At 41.2% G+C, this 16,045-nt stretch overlaps 1 protein-coding gene across 1 annotated transcript in view; it reads right to left on the bottom strand.

The window, feature by feature from the left end:
- Positions 1 to 12,130: 12,130 nt before the first annotated feature.
- Positions 12,131 to 16,045, bottom strand: part of STK39 (serine/threonine kinase 39) — a 436,712-nt gene continuing 432,797 nt past the window's right edge. The window contains exon 18 of the mRNA XM_040440678.1: positions 12,131 to 14,230. Within this exon, the coding sequence (XP_040296612.1) occupies positions 14,156 to 14,230 (75 nt within the window). The 3' untranslated portion in view covers positions 12,131 to 14,155. The remainder of the gene's footprint in view (positions 14,231 to 16,045) is intronic.

Here is a 16,045-nt window from a genome sequence, read left to right as displayed (position 1 = left end):
TTTTTTATGACATAGAGCTTGAAATCCCTTGCACAGACTCAACATTTGAGCCTTTAGTCATAGGTCTACACCTCTGACATGGATGGAAGGCTCTGATGTAAGCCAATGAATAAGCATATAGTGGCATACATTGGCCATGGTATCCCACTGTAAATAACAGGTGAATGGATCCCTTTGGATATGCCAAATGTACATGCCAACATTTTTTTTTTCTGTATAAGGTAAATGTAGGGTCCAGACACAATGTGCACAAATGATCGAATTTTGGCTGCATGGAGAAACCACTAGAGGGAGCGTAAGAGTTTACTGCACACTGTTATTACTGTGTTCAATTTATACACAGTATGAAGTAAGCTCCAAAGCTCCCCCTAATGGTTACTCCAGGCATAAAGAATTTCTATCTCTTTGCAAGGGATTTGGTGCTCTCTATCACACAAACCAAGCTACAGCAGCTATAACAATATATTAAGAAATTAAATAACACAAAATACTGGATCTAAAAAGGACATTAGATAAAAATAGAGATTCACTTCATGGTAAAGACTGAAGAAAACAATATCAGTATTAAAGTTCACTAACCCCAGCTTGATACAAATTATTAATAAATATAAATACAGTACAGTATCTGAGTTGCCCTCTTATGTAAATTTGAGAGAAGAATTCTGTATATTTAATCTGTTTCCTTGAAATCTGAGAATCAATATTATTGCCAGAGAAGTTATTATCCCATGTTTCCCAAGACTGCTAAAAGGCCAATTTCCCTAGTTATGGAGTGGTATATCTGCTGTCCCATACCTCAGCATAACTAGAAAATATGCCTCTCAGACCTCTGGGTGGTGAGCCTCTGTAAAAGAGGCCATATTGGTGGTCCCCAGGGTAGATTTGATTTAAATCAAACTGATTTAAATCACGATTTAAATCACTAGTCGGTAAGGCTTGATTTAAATCATAGTTTTCTACATAAAGACAAATTCTTGCTGGTATAACTTATAATATGCAAGTAGATGAAGATTTCTAGAATAACAACTTTTCATATTAGTTTGATTAGGTTGATTCTGCATTCATATGTTTGTAGAAGTTAGGATTAAGGTCTTTTTCTCAACTCTGTTCCTGTTATAACATTTTTGCTGTGAAGAAGAGGCATGTGATCTCTGCTGAGTCAAATTCAGTTTTGAGAACTGCAAAAGTAAACCAAGCAGCTGTGATAATATCTTGTAGGCAGAAAAACTGCCCAATAATCTTACAAAAACCTCTGGAAGAGCATGACATTGTGAATGGATTAATGGAATTTATTTACCCAAAAAATTATACAGCCTTATTCTACATAATTAAAAAACGAATCTTTATTTCATAATGGAATAACCTTTGGATGGTAATATAATTTCCTCAAAAAGCATTTTCTATAAAAAGAAATCTGATTTAAATAAAAGAAAATTTATCCACCCTGGTTGTCCCTCAGTTCTCTCAGAATTTTTTTTAACAATTTGAAAGAAAGGGATGTATCAATAGGAAATGTTTGACTTTGCGGTTTTGCAATAGACATGTAGAGTTTTTTTTATTATCATTTGTGCTATTCAACCAATATATCTATACTTTTTCCTTGCTGTACATTATAACCTATGTGATATCAATAAGAAAGTCAAGTAAGGTATAATGTGAAGGAAAAATCATCAAAAGAGCATTGTAAGCTATCAGGCTTTTAATTATCTCTATATGACGCTTTATAACTTGCCTCATAAGGGCTCACTGAACTATGTGAATGGTTAACATGCGTGTTTTGTAACCCATGAAACCCTTGACATTTGCCTTAAGTAATTCAATTTGTGATCAATCATCCAAAACTAATATGTATTTGGTCGCAGCATATTTGAGCTATTTTTGCTTTCCAGCTAAGGCATTTCTTTGGCTGTAAAGTTGTAGGTTTTCATTACATTGAATGGTTGGTGGTCAATCAATTTTTCGTTTTTGTTAACTCAAAAAAAAATCTGATTCGTCTAAGCTGTATTCGCTTTGATCCCAGCATGGTAGTGCTATATCATCTATTGCATATTATCAAGGTTATTTGCTAAAGTCAGGGGGTTCTGAAGCATAAAAATTTAAAGGAGCCCGCTAATGGTGTTGATGTACTCCACCACAGGTATGACAGAAGCCCATTGTGCTTGTATGACTTTGGTCATGGTTTTTTGGATAAGTCCAACCCGAGCTGGGTCATTCCCTCAATGATTTGAGAGATATTTCCCAAGATGTGTTTTTTTTTAATCTGTATATCTACTGGGAACACATGAAATAACTCTATGGAAAAGTAATAAAATAAAATAGATTTTAAGACAATTTTTTGGGGGGAATATTCTTGAAGAACATTTTTGGTGCAAGGCACTATAGCAAAGAAAATGAAGCTAAAAAGGATTTGTTAACGGGTGGTCAATATGTTTTTTCAACATTCTCTTAGACAAGAATTTAATGGGATAAAGGAATGTAATATATAATAATATTATATATAAATTTATTATTGGAATTTATAAACACTTTAAGCAGTGATATGCTGGCCCACATTTATTAATGTCAATGTACCTAGATTCTGGTGTAAATTGCACCAAAATGTGGAGTACGGTAACTTAGCACATCTTGGTTTTAAAAAATTATTAGAAGATAACCAGGCTGATCTGCTCAAGAACTAGGTCTGCACCAAACAATCCTGGGCAGATGCCAGGGCCTAAGAGAATCAGGGTAAACAAAATCCTTACTTATCAGGTTTGGCTCGCCCAAGGGTCCCAGCCTTTGATGCCGCCACTTGCATACAATAGTTATTAGGGAATCCGAGGTGGTTTCAACCTCTGGCACTTCAGTTGTTGTGAAACTACAACTCCCAGCATGCCTTATTCAAGTTTATGGGACTTCCAAAAACAGCCAATCAGGTGTGCATGATGGGAGTTGTAGTTTCACAACAGCTGGAGTGCATCAGGTTGCTGACCCCTGTGCTAGCGAATATTTGGAAATGCCTAATGTCACCAGTTTTTCCCTTTCATCCTCAAAACAAGCATCTGGAATCTTTTCATGTCCTGCTAGCTGGAAGATACTCAGAATGTCTATCTAAAAGAATAAGCATTAAAATGACCTTCTGCGTGCAACAACCTGCAAAGTCTATTAGTGAAGTGACAATTGTTTTACAGCTTTTATATGCTATCTATAAACCATATTATTTCAATTTAACAATATAATAAATTTCAAAAGGGTTAACTCATATTCAAGAGTCCCCTTGCCTCAACAGCTGGTCATTCTAAACCCCAAATAGGGTCTTTAGCCTAATCCTAGTGCAAAATATATTAAAATACGTAGGTGTCCCCAGTTAATGGCATTTTCCATAATTAGAAACCGGGAACTGCTTTTTTCATAGAAACAGTGCCTAGTGCCCCGCCAGTCCATGAGTTGTGCCAGGTATTGTAGCTCATCCCTATTAAAGTAAACAGGGCTGAACTGCAATACCATGCACAGTCCAAAGACAGAGAGCAGAGAACACGTCTTTATTTTTTTAGAGATCCCCTGTCACCATGAAAATGCAGTGCAATCTGCAGGCAGCAAGTTACAGAGCAGGAGAAGCTGAGCAGATCGATATATATATATATTGTGAGGCAGTGACAGGCCTCATGGCTGCTAGGGGAGATTTACGGCAGAAGTTTCCATGTCTTCCCTGGCAATCATCAGATCTGAGGCAGTTACAGGTGCCACAATCAGTCCGGGATAAGAGCCCAGCACAGACTGTCAGTCAAGAGGAGAGAGTCTTTGTGCAACAGAGTCCTGCTGGAGGCTCAGTACAAGTGGTCTCAGCTGGGCTGGCTGAGGGGCCATGCGGCTAGGTGCTAGCCAGAACGATTGGGGGACGCTGTGACACCTGGGCTCAAGGGTCACAAGGCCACAGCCGGGAGGACTGCTGGGCCACAATCCCCCAAAGGGACTCGTATTTGGACTGACATTGCTACAGCCTGGGGGGCTGGTGTACAAGCGGCTGAGGAAGCCAGACCTGACACCGTGTCTAAACACTGTTGTATAGGTGAGTCAGGGATTAAGTAAAATGTTTAGTTAGAGACCAGCTGGGCGAGTGTTTATTGTTTTGTATTATTTGTGCTGTGTCTGAAGACTGTCCAATAAATGCACTGTTTGGACATGTAACTCGGTTGTCCGTGGTAAGTCTGAGAGAATGACCCCCAAAAAAGAGCTGATCCCTTACATTTGGTGGTGGATGCGGGCAATAACAACAGCAGGTTGCTAGGGGCAAAAACCAGACGGAAAAGAGCAGGTGCTGCTAAATGTTGCCAAGGTGTTGCTGTGCAGTGATTTAAACTATGTGATAATCTGGACTTTTTTTTTCTGAGGTACAAGCTGTGCAGGGATTTAAAGGGCCAGAAGCACAGTAAAAGAAACTGACCTGTCAAAATGGCTGCAAAATGGTGGAGCCCGTGGGAAAAGTCCTGTGAGATGGTGATTGGGGGGATCCCTCTGGGGGTTATACTAGACTCCCGCCAGCAAGTGTCTCGGGTCCTGCCCAAACATTTCCTGACTTTGTGACAAAAGGACCAGAGACAACTAAGGTGTCGCTTACCTTTATAACTGATTATGGCTCAGTGCAGTAGGAGCTGTTAAAATGCGAGACCCTGAGACCAGAATTTGTACTGGGCAAGGATTTTCCCTTATTTTGGCAGATTTGGTACGGCGAGAGTACGTCACGTTCTGCGGTCGGAGTTCCGGTGGAAAAGCAAATATATGCCATTGCCAAGGGCAACCGTCGGGAAGACAAGAAGATGGAGAACAGTGCGGTTCTCCGGAGTTCCTATATTACCTGCAACTGTGTTCAGAGTCCTAAAGGGTGCGGCTGGAGTGACCGTCCAGGAAAAGTCAGGACTCCAGGCCATGCTGTTTCCGGTGGCAACGGTTGCAGTAAGGAGAAGGCTGGTGATCTCGGTAGAGATGTCCTGGGAATATCTTCGTCTCCCGAGACTTGCGAATCGACGACGTCAGGCGGTAAGAATGTTCCTGTGTTTATTGGTCTGGCAGACCCCGTGACAGTGAGCTGGCAACAGTTGCTACCTGCTGGGCCGGTAGGTGATAAGTCGCAGAGGCAAGGAACTGTTGCAAGGGGATGTGACTATGTGGAAAATGCAGTGTCTGAACAGGCGGATAAGCCTGTTGCGGTTGCTCCCTCGCAGGAATCTGCAGGGGAGAAGGTTATTGTGTTGCCCAAAATGCCCAAGACCAAGACTAGGCTCAGTATGGTGAAAATTAGTGACCCTATGCTAGCCCGGGTTAGAGGTAGCATGATAGTGAAAACTGAGACTGGTATAGTGATAAATATGCTGGACAGACATGCGATTAAAAAGGACTGTCAGGTAGTCCTCACCGGACGTGAGACTATGGTGACAGCTGGGACTGAAGTGTCAATTAGAACCAATGGTGGAAAGTTGTCTGCAATGAAAATGTGAAGTTATATAAACTATGTGATAATGATGACACCCCTTTTCCTTTGAGGGCTGTGATCAGGAAAACAGCTACCCCTGCTGGTTTAATTGTATATGTGGTAGGGAGGTTGGTTGATGGTGAGAGCACACAGCTGAAGGAAACCCCCTGTGATAAATGTGCAGGAAAGTGAGGCAGTGCTAGAAGGTGTACCACATGTACTAGGTGCAGATAAGCAGTCTCCACAGGGTTCTATGGTTAGTGAGATCGGGCCCAAGATAGATGAAGGTGGTGTGACCGATAATGTGAACCAGGCCCATGAAAGAGAGCCTGAGCAGTTTCAGGACGTGAATATGATTAAGCGGGGGGAAGTTGGCATAGTCTCTAAATAGTATACCCCAGGAGTGGAAGCCTTCCTTGCATCTCAGTACATCTGCAAACATGAAGATGCTGTCTCTCTCTCCACACCATCCCTAGATACGCTAGAGAAGGGACTAGCGGTACTGGCAGAGCAACTGTAGAAAGCTTCCGAGGAGTCAAAGGAGGAGACCCAGAAAGAGATGAATGATCTGGAGAATCTAGAGTCACAAATAGAGGCAGAAATTCTCCAACTTCAAGAGGAACTTGCAGCTGCTGAGCGATCCAGACGTCATGCAGAGCAAAAAAGGTATGAGAAAAGATGTTTGGAAGCCAGAGTTGCTGAACTTGAGCAAGAGTTGGACTATCGGACGGGGGACCTGGACCACCAGAGACAAATTGTATCCAAGATGGAGAAGAAACAGAAAAAGTTTGACCCCCTCCTTGCTGAAGAGAATAACACCTCGGCCTAACGTGCCGAAGAATGTGACCGAGCGGAGACTGATGCTGAAGGCTCTCTCTCTGGCTAGGGCCCTTGAAGAAATGCTTGGGTCTCAAGATGAATTGGAGAGGCTGAACAATCAAATTAGAGCAAAGATGGAGGATCTCATGATCTCAAAGGATGACGTCGGGAAGAACGTCTACGAGAAGTCTAAGCGTACTCTCGAGCAGCAGGTGGAAGAAATGAAGACTCAGCTTGAAGAGTTAGAGGCAAGAGCTTCTCGAGATGTCAGGTTGGCTCAAGCAAAGGTAAATGAGAAACCTGAAGAGGAGAGTCCTCTAAAAGATGCCAAGAAGTCTAAGCCAGAGCCTGGTAAGAATGGGTCTGGAGATGGTGACATTGCGCTGCCGGCCGAGGTGGAGAAGATGGAAGATGGTTCTGATAAACCAATTAATGCAGCTGATATGGATGCTGAATCCAAGAGACTCGTGATACTGAGTAGCCAGGACCTGGTCATGAAAGACATACCCTCTGCCGTCAATGCCTTCCAGAAAGCTTGCGGTCTGCTGGGGAAGAAATACGAGGAGATGGGCGACCAGTATGCGGATCCTGTCTACTACTATGGGCTAGCTCTCCTGAATCCTGCCCGAAAGGAGAACAATATCCTGGTTGAGCTTATGGAGAAAATAACAGAAGATAACGAGTCTGGCAAAGACCCCAGTGTCCCTAGTGCCTCCTGCCTCGATGAGAAAGAGGGGGAGGAGTTAAGAGGGCAAGTATATGGTGCCATGTCCAAGAAGGCTGTCAAAGAGACTGGAGACTCCAAGAAGACAAAGGCTGAAGAAGTTAAGGCCGATGTGTTGGTGGACATGAAGCCCCAGGTGCTGCAGAGACCAAAGTTAAGACAAAGGGAGCGGCAGCCGAAGGGGAAAAAGCCACTAAAGAAGCAGAGGTCTCTGAAACTGCCACCAAAGCTGGGGAAACCACTGCTGGAAAGAAGGAAGTGAACCAGATGCACGTAAAAGAAGCGAGCAGGGGCAAGCATGCTCTGCTTAAGGAGCCCCGCAAAACAAAGGAGAAAGTGTCTGGACACGACCATGACTGGGAACAGTTCAGTCAAGAGCTGCAGCAGTCTAGGAATGGACATGAGGAGCATGTGCGGATGCCAAATGTGGAGAGAAAAACAAACACAAAAAGAGAAAAGCCATGGGTGCAAAAGCACATCATCTTCACTCGTGAAAGAGAGTACCGGGTCATGAGATAGGCAAGAGAATCCCGTAGGTCTTATCTGCTCCGTAATAAACTCATACGGGTGACAAACCAAGCGCTATTGTCCTGGGTCTGGCAGAATACGGGGAAGACTGTAAAACAGGTCGATGCCCTCTCACGAGCATCTTGGTTTGATGCTAGTGTTCACCTCTACGGGGTTGAACAAAGGGGGGGGGGATATGTCAGGCAGTGACAGGCCTCATGGCTGCCAGGGAGATTTATGGCAGAAGTTTCCATGTCTTCCCTGGCAATCATCAGATCTGAGGATTTCCGAGGTGCCACAATGAATCTGGGATAAGAGCCCATCCCAGACTGTCAGCCCAGACTGTCAGTCAAGACTGCTGGGCCACAATCCCCCAAAGGGACTCGTATTTGGACTGACATTGCTACAGCCTGGGGGGCTGGTGTACAAGCGGCTGAGGAATCCAGACCTGACACCGTGTCTAAACACCGTTGTATAGGTGAGTCAGGGATTAAGTAAAATGTTTAGTTAGAGCCCAGCCAGGCGAGTGTTTATTGTTTTGTATTATTTGTGCTGTGTCTGAAGACTGTCCAATAAATGCATTGTTTCGACATGCAACACGGTTGTCCGTGGTAAGTCTGAGAGAATGACCCCCGAAAAAGAGCTGATCCCTTACAATATATATATATATATATATATATATATATATATATTATTTTTTTTTTCATTGATTTATTTATTTTTATGGGAAAAGCTTCAATAGAACTTGTAATCTATTCATTGTAAGCCCTGCTCATTTTCTGGCTGTAGAGTCCAGTGGGCAGTTTTATCAGCGATGAACAACCTTCCCCGTAACAATTTGCATGCAAAGAAACCTGTTAGTCACTGAATGGAACGGCACTGGTCTCCTGATAAAAAATATCAAAGAATAAATACCAAGTTATCATTTCCAATGAAATTATATATCAATCTACTAAGTTTCTCCTTCTCTATAGCATGCTGTCTGTAGATTGCATTGCATTTTCACTGTAACGGGTTCCTTTTATTTAAAGCAGTATTGTAGTCCTGCCACCAGAAGCTACACGTCATTCTACAGTGCTTGTAGATGTGTCTTCATCAGCAGCATAATTGAACCCAACTACCAGAGTGATAATTATGGCTGTTAATAATTAAGGTGGATAATATCTGTAATATTCTATATATAACAATCAATCTTCCTGAGTATTCACTTGGAAAATCTCTAATATTTGCAATAAAGGATCCAGTAAAACTGAATAAAGGCAGTGCTGGGCACATTCTTACAATGTCTTCAGGGCACCCACATGTGCAATGTGCCTCTGCAGACAGCCATCTTATATTTACCATTTTTAACAGACAGTGCTAAGAGAAAAGGCACCTTATGTGTCACATGCTTAGCACAGCTTTGTATACTGTGGCATACAAAAGTTTCAGCATCCCTGTTCAAAATTACTGATACTGTGAAATGTTAAGCAAGTTGAAGATGAATGCTCTCCAAAAGGAAAGTTAAAGATGAAACACACTTTTCAACATTTTAAGCAGTATCAGTGTATTATTTTAGTTTTGTTCAATTTTAGAGTGAAAAAAGGAAAGGAGTACCTTGCAAAAGTATGGAAACCTAAGGAGATTTGAGAGCTCAGATAACTTTGGCCGAGATTTCAGACCTTAAATAGCTTGTTAGGGTTAAGGCTTGTTCACAATCATCAAAAGGAAAGGCCAGGGAAAGCTAATTTCAAAGCTTTATAAATACTCAGACTCCTCTAACATTGTCCCAAAAACAGCAGCCTTGGGTTCTTCTAATCAGTTGCCTAACACTCTGAAAATGAAAAGGGTTGAGGCCCACAAAGCATTAGAAGGCTATAAGAAGATAACAAAGAGTTTTCAGGTTGCCATTTGCTCAGTTTGAAACAAATGGCAGATAACAGGAACAGTGGAGGCAAAATATGCTCGTAAGATTGCTAGAAAGGCAAATCAGAACCCCCACTTGACTGCAAAAGACCTTCAGGAAGATTTAGCAGACTCTGGAGTTGTGGTACATTGTTCTAAAGTTTAGCGACACCTGCACAAATAGAACAAAAACAAACCTCTCCTACATCCTCACCACAAACTTCAGCGTGACAAGTTTGCAAAAGTATTTTTATTTCAAGACCCTTTGGACCCGGGATATCGGGGGGGCTATACTTTGTTTTTTAAATTAGGTGCATGAGGGATATTGTGTCTTAGAGGAGAGCACCTGCAGACTCTCCATACTTTTGACACTCTAGTGGCAACAGTCGCATTAAATGTGGTGTAGATAGGGAATTATCCTTAAGCGACTAGTCAGGTGATCCTCCAATATGTGATATATTTAGTGCTGACAAAAGGAAATAGAGGGAAAATAATATATTTAAAGGAGGCATTTGGGTTAACAACCCCATCTCCTTGCCGCTTATATCCACATAGCACCTTTAAATTTTAAAAGCATTACTTTTTTCTTTTTTTCTCCTGTTTCGTATTATTTTTAATTGAAGAAATAAATGTTATGCTTTAATTGACCAGAAACGGGAGTCTTGTAGCCTTTGGCTATCCGAATTATATTATAAGTTTGCAAAAGAACATCTAAACAAGCCTGATGCATTTTGGAAACAAGTCCTCTGCACCAATGAGTTTAAAATATAACTCTTTGGTCACAATGATCAAGGTAAGTTTGAATAAAAAAGGGCACAGAATTTAATGAAAAGAACACCTCTCAATCATTGCTTTGGGATTGTGTTGCAGCCAATGACACAGGGAACATTTCACGGGTAGAGGAAATAATTGATTCAATGAAATTTCAGTAAATTCTACAAGCAAAGATGACACCAACTGTAAAAAAGCTGAAGTTGAAAAGAGGATTACTTCTGCAAATGGATAAGGATCCTAAACACACCTCAAAATTCACAATACACTACCTCAAGAGGCACACGCTGAAAGTTTTACCATGTCCCTCACAGTCCCCTGATCTGAAAATCATGAAAATCTGTGGATAGACTTCAAAAGAGCAGTACATGAAAGATGGCCCAGGAATCTCACAGAACTGGAAGACTTCTGCAAGGAAGAATGGATGGAAAGCCCTCAAACAATAATTGAAAGACTACTGGTTGGCTACAAAAAGCATTTACAAGCTGTGATACTTGCCAAAGAGGGTGCTACTCGGTACAAAACATACAGGGTGCCCAAAGTTTTGCTTCGGGCCCTTTTCCTTTTTTGTTATTTTGAAAATGTAAAACATGAGAATGAAAAGATGTTTTTGCTTAAAATACAAAGGGAATGTGTCATTTTTAACTTTATGCCTTTTGGAGATCATTTCATCTTCAACTTGCTTAACTGTTCACAGTAACAGTCATTTTGACCAGGGGTGCCCAAACCTTTGCATGCTACTGTATTGGCTACTATAGTATAGTAGCCATCCATACAAACATCCATACAACTGTAGTCCAATATCAAGGACTGGCCACTCCGAATCTATAGTGCATGCAAGATTATTAGTATATCGGTATTTCGGTCACATATTATGAACTTTATATTGTGCAACACTAAACAATAATGGATAGAATATACACACATCTTTTTTAAATAACTTGTTTGTGGCAGATGGCAACCAATAAAATGAGATAAAATGTACCTTATTCAGTAAAATTCTTTTGATCCAACATACGTGTGACCGATCGATGAAATATATGAAATATTCTGTATTATCTTTCTATACAATACTATAGATACTTTTATTGAACTTTCAGGAAACATAAGGCTGGTTTCACACGGGTGTTGGGGAAAAAGATGCGAGTGCGTTGCGGGATCATGCGCAATTTTTTTGAGCGAGTGCAAAACATTGTAATGCGTTTTGCACGAGCGTGAGAAGAATCGGCATGTTTGGTACCCAAACCCGAACCCGGACTTCTTCAAAGAAGTTCGGGTTTGGGTTAGGTGTTGTGTAGATTTTATTATTTTCTCTTATAACATGGTTACAAGGGAAAATAATAGCATTCTTAATACAGAATGCATAGTACAAAAGGGCTGGAGGGGTTAAAAAAAAATGTAAAAAAATTTAACTCACCTTAATCCACTTGATCGCGCAGCCCGGCTTCTCTTCTGCCTTCTTTTTTGAGGAATAGGACCTTTGATGATGTCACTGCGCTCATCACATAGTCCATCACATGATCCATCACCATGGTGATGGACCATGTGACGGACCATGTGATGAGTGCAGTGACGTCACCACAGGTCCTTTTCCTGTGCACAGCAAAGATGAAGACAGAAGAGAAGACGGGCTGCGCGAGCAAGTGGATTAAGGTGAGTTAAATAATTTTTATTATTTTTTTATCCCCACCAGCCCTATTGTACTATGCATTCTGTATTAAGAATGCTATTATTTTCCCTTATAACCATGTTATAAGGGAAAATAATAATGATCGGGTCCCCATCCAGATCGTCTCCTAGCAACCGTGCGTGAAAATCGTACCGCATCCACACTTGCTTGCGAATGTTTGCAGTTTTCACGCAGCCCCATTCACTTCTATGGGGCCTGCGTTGCGTGGAAAACGCACAAAGAGGAGCATGCTGCGATTTTCACGCAAAGCACAAGTGATGCGTGAAAATCACCGCTCATGTGCACAGCCCTATAGAAATGAATGGGTCCGGATTCAGTGCGGGTGCAATGCGTTCTCCTCACGCATCGCACCCGCGCGGAAATCTCGCCCGTGTGAAAGGGGCCTAAAAGTACAATAAAATGTTAATTCAACATTAAAGGCTAAAATGTGGTTTCATTTGGTTGTCTCTGCTTCTGGAAATTCTACATATGGTAATAAGGATTTAGATGATTAGATGGGCTGGATTAAAGGAATTTCACTGGGTTAAGGGGTGGGAAATTATTAGGCAGCTTTTTTATTACAATGATTTAAATGATGTTGTAAATGATGTAAATTAGGTATATGACTTATTAAAGAAACATTCTCCCCTAAAATCACTGCTGGCAGGGAAGAATACCTCCGTAAAATGGAGGCACCATACGGTGTCACTGTGAAGCTGTAGGAACTCCCCATGCAACCATACAGACTCGCACACAGCTCTGCCATGTGCATGAGGTCTAAGTCTATGATTGGTAACAGATCACAATATCATAATATCCTATAGCCAAATAAAGCATGTAATAGGCCACAGATATACCATAAGTGTAATATTGAAGTTTGGTTTATTGCCCTCACCTCACTCTGCTGCAGGACTAGAGGCATAAAGGAGTTCTAAGAACTAGAAAACATGGCTGTTTTCTTCTAGAAGCAGCACCACACCTGTCCATGGGTTATGTCTAGTATCACGGCTCAGCTTCATTGAAGTACAGTATATAAGGCTGACCTGCAATACCACACTCAACCTGTGGACAGACGTGGCACTGTTTTGGGAATAAGGCAGCTATGTGTTTGTTTGTTTGTTTTTTTATCTTGCAGAACTCCTTTAATGACACTTCAAATATGAAGATTGTATACTAGTTTACTTGCACTACACAAACAACTTAAAGGCTATAGACACCCTTGGGAGCAATCTTATAGCATTGCATTCTACTCATTTTGAGCTTAAAATATATATTTTTTTCAGTTAGTCTTTATTAAACATTTTTAACAGTCTTTCCTCTACAGCAGGGATGGACAACCTGAGGCTCTCCAGCTGTTGCAAAATTACAACTCCCAGCATGCCCAGACTGAATACAGCTACCAGCCTACAGCAGGGCACAGCTAGAGAGCCACAGGTTGTCCATCCCTGCTCTACAGCTTTCCCTTTCAGGACATCTGCAGATTGCTGCTTTTTATTTCACAGTGATCCATCAAAGTGCTGCTCTGACTGCTCGACCTGTGGCTCTTAATTCTAATTCCCTAACAGCTCATAAACACTCATTATAGCTAAATTCCTATCAGCTTAAAATGAGTGATTATGAGCAGTCAGGAGTTCAGAGATAAGGGCTACACATTAAGCCATCAGAGCGGCTCTCTGATGGATTCACTGTGATGCCGAGAGCAACAAGATGCTCTAAAAATGAAAGCTGTAGAGGAAAAATTATTGAAATTGAAAGAAAAATATAAAACAATGTTTTAGCCCAAAATGAGTAAAAAATTCCCCCAAAAGGTGTCCATAGCTTTTAACCTCAGGTATCCACCGGATGTGCAATTTAGAAATATATGAAAATAAACTTCACTTTATATATCTAGGATTCAAGTTTGGCTAACATTATTATTTTTTTGTTTGTTTGTTTTTCAGAATATTCATTTTAAAATAATACAGAAAATAGGCAGTTTTGTTAATAAACACTACAATTAAAATATAGGAGAATTTACAGGGAGAGGAGACATAGGCACCCTATAGAAAATGACACATCAGAAGTAACCAATAAATAGAGCTGTTATCAAGTGCATTTTTTCCTTTCTTGCTTTGTACAGGGAGTCAGCAAATTTGATTGCTAAGTGACATTGGTAAATCTCTTTTTGGATAGCAGCAGTGATTACAGTCGTGATTTCACCTTGTGAAATTTATGAATTTCTATATCTAAAGCAAATCTTGTACATTGCTATTTTTATCCCTTTTTTTTTTAATTCTCTCCTCTTGGATAGCCAAAAATAAGGGGACTCTGTCAGGAGCCACACTGCAGTTAATCAACTGAGGCTTAGCTGAGCGAAACCAATCAACTTGACTTCATCAGGAATTTCTGTCCCATCACAACCAGATGCCTATAAAAAAATATAAAAAAAATAAATCAAGGACAAATCAGGATGACGACTATCAATCAAACTCGATCATTATGCTAGATTTACTTATGAAGTCAACTTTAATACATTGGGATCATTTACAAAAACTAGAGTAAAGCTGAAGTTGTTGAACATTTCGACCAATCGGATTACAACTGTCATTTATTATATTTATTATGTACAAGAAGACCTGAAACCAGATTCCTTGCCATAGGTAGCTGCTAGTGATGAGCGAAGTATTGGAAAATTTGATTTGGCTGCTTTGCCGAATTTTATAAAATAAATTGCTTCATGATGAATTACTTTGTCACAAAGTGCATTTCTTTGTAAGTAGTGGGTGCAATGACAGAGAGCATCGATTGAGCCACTCCCTATGATTGTACCCCTCAGGTGCCGTGTTCATAGCTGATCGTGGCATCCGACAGCAATAATACAGTGTAAAATAAAAAATATATAAAAATAAAATTATCCTTATCCATTTGATCACAAAATACATCACTGCTCATGGGATTTCGGGCGGGATCTTCAACCAAGATGGCAGTGGCCGGCTCTTCACGCTCAAACGGATGATGTAAGTATGATTTTTATTTTTTACCGCAATTCAGGGAAAATCGATTCGTTACCATGAAGCACAAGCAAATTCGGCTTTATGGAGTTTGATTCGCTCAACACTAGTAGTGGGGGAAAAACTCCACACTAAACACAGGAGGGAAGGGGAACAGTAACTGGGCCTGGAAACTAGGGAAGAAACAGGTCACCTCCTAAACAACCCTAATCCGGGCCCTAACTACATATCAATATGAATAGACCTTGAAGGTAGGAATATTCATATGCTGTATACCTAGGCCCTTATATCTCGATAAGGCCCAGGAATGAGGTTAGGATCAGAGACAACCCATTCCTCCCCAGATGGACGAATGGAAGTCTCTGTCTCAGACCCAGATACAAACAACAGGGAATATAACAAACACAAAACAATAAGAAAAGACAAGACTTATCTGAAAGTAGAAAACTGGCAACTCCAGAAGCACCACAGAGTACAACGGACCAGCTAGTTAGAAGGCAGGAAGAAAATCTATAAACCGCACCTCTAAGAGTGAGAAGCGGCTACTTATGGGAACGGTAATTTACCAACAAGCAACACCTGACGCAAGGGGTGTGGCATCCACCAAAATACAATACACCAAGACACAATAAGATCCACAGTGAACTTGTCAATATAACCCACAAGTTGCCAGTCTCTCCGATCTCCTGGTACCTGCCATGGGAATCTCCGTGAAAAGTAGCTGCTAAGGCCAGTTTATACACTGACAAAAATCAGCCCCATTTTAGCATCTATATTACAGCCACAAAACCTGGACCACCTCTGGTTCCACTGAGCTGAAGGTACAGAACTCCATCATTAACATAGTTGCCCATCGTAAACAAATTTTCAGGGACTGTCCATACAGAGACAATCCATACAAAATTGGGCTGTCTCGGGCCGAACAAGGGTGGGTGTTCCCGGGGTTGAGGCTTATGGGCCCCAAATTTACCAACAACAATATTAGTAAGTATGCATTAACTAAGTTTGATTCTGCAGAACCATGGGGTGAGGTCCAGGTGTAACATCCGTCAGATGGACATCCAGGGTGCAGCTATAGGGGACAAAGAGGTAACAGTCATGCTGTAATCTGGTGTTTGAGTGGGCCGAAAGGCCACATAAGAAGACACAAATGAAACATTTCAGATTCTGCATTGGGGCCCCTGGAACTTCACGCTTCTAAAATATGCAAAAACGTAGCCATTTTATAGCTG

Source organism: Bufo bufo, chromosome 7, assembly GCF_905171765.1.
Source record: "Bufo bufo chromosome 7, aBufBuf1.1, whole genome shotgun sequence".
Taxonomy (NCBI): domain Eukaryota; kingdom Metazoa; phylum Chordata; class Amphibia; order Anura; family Bufonidae; genus Bufo; species Bufo bufo.
This window is presented reverse-complemented; position numbering and strand designations above follow the sequence as displayed.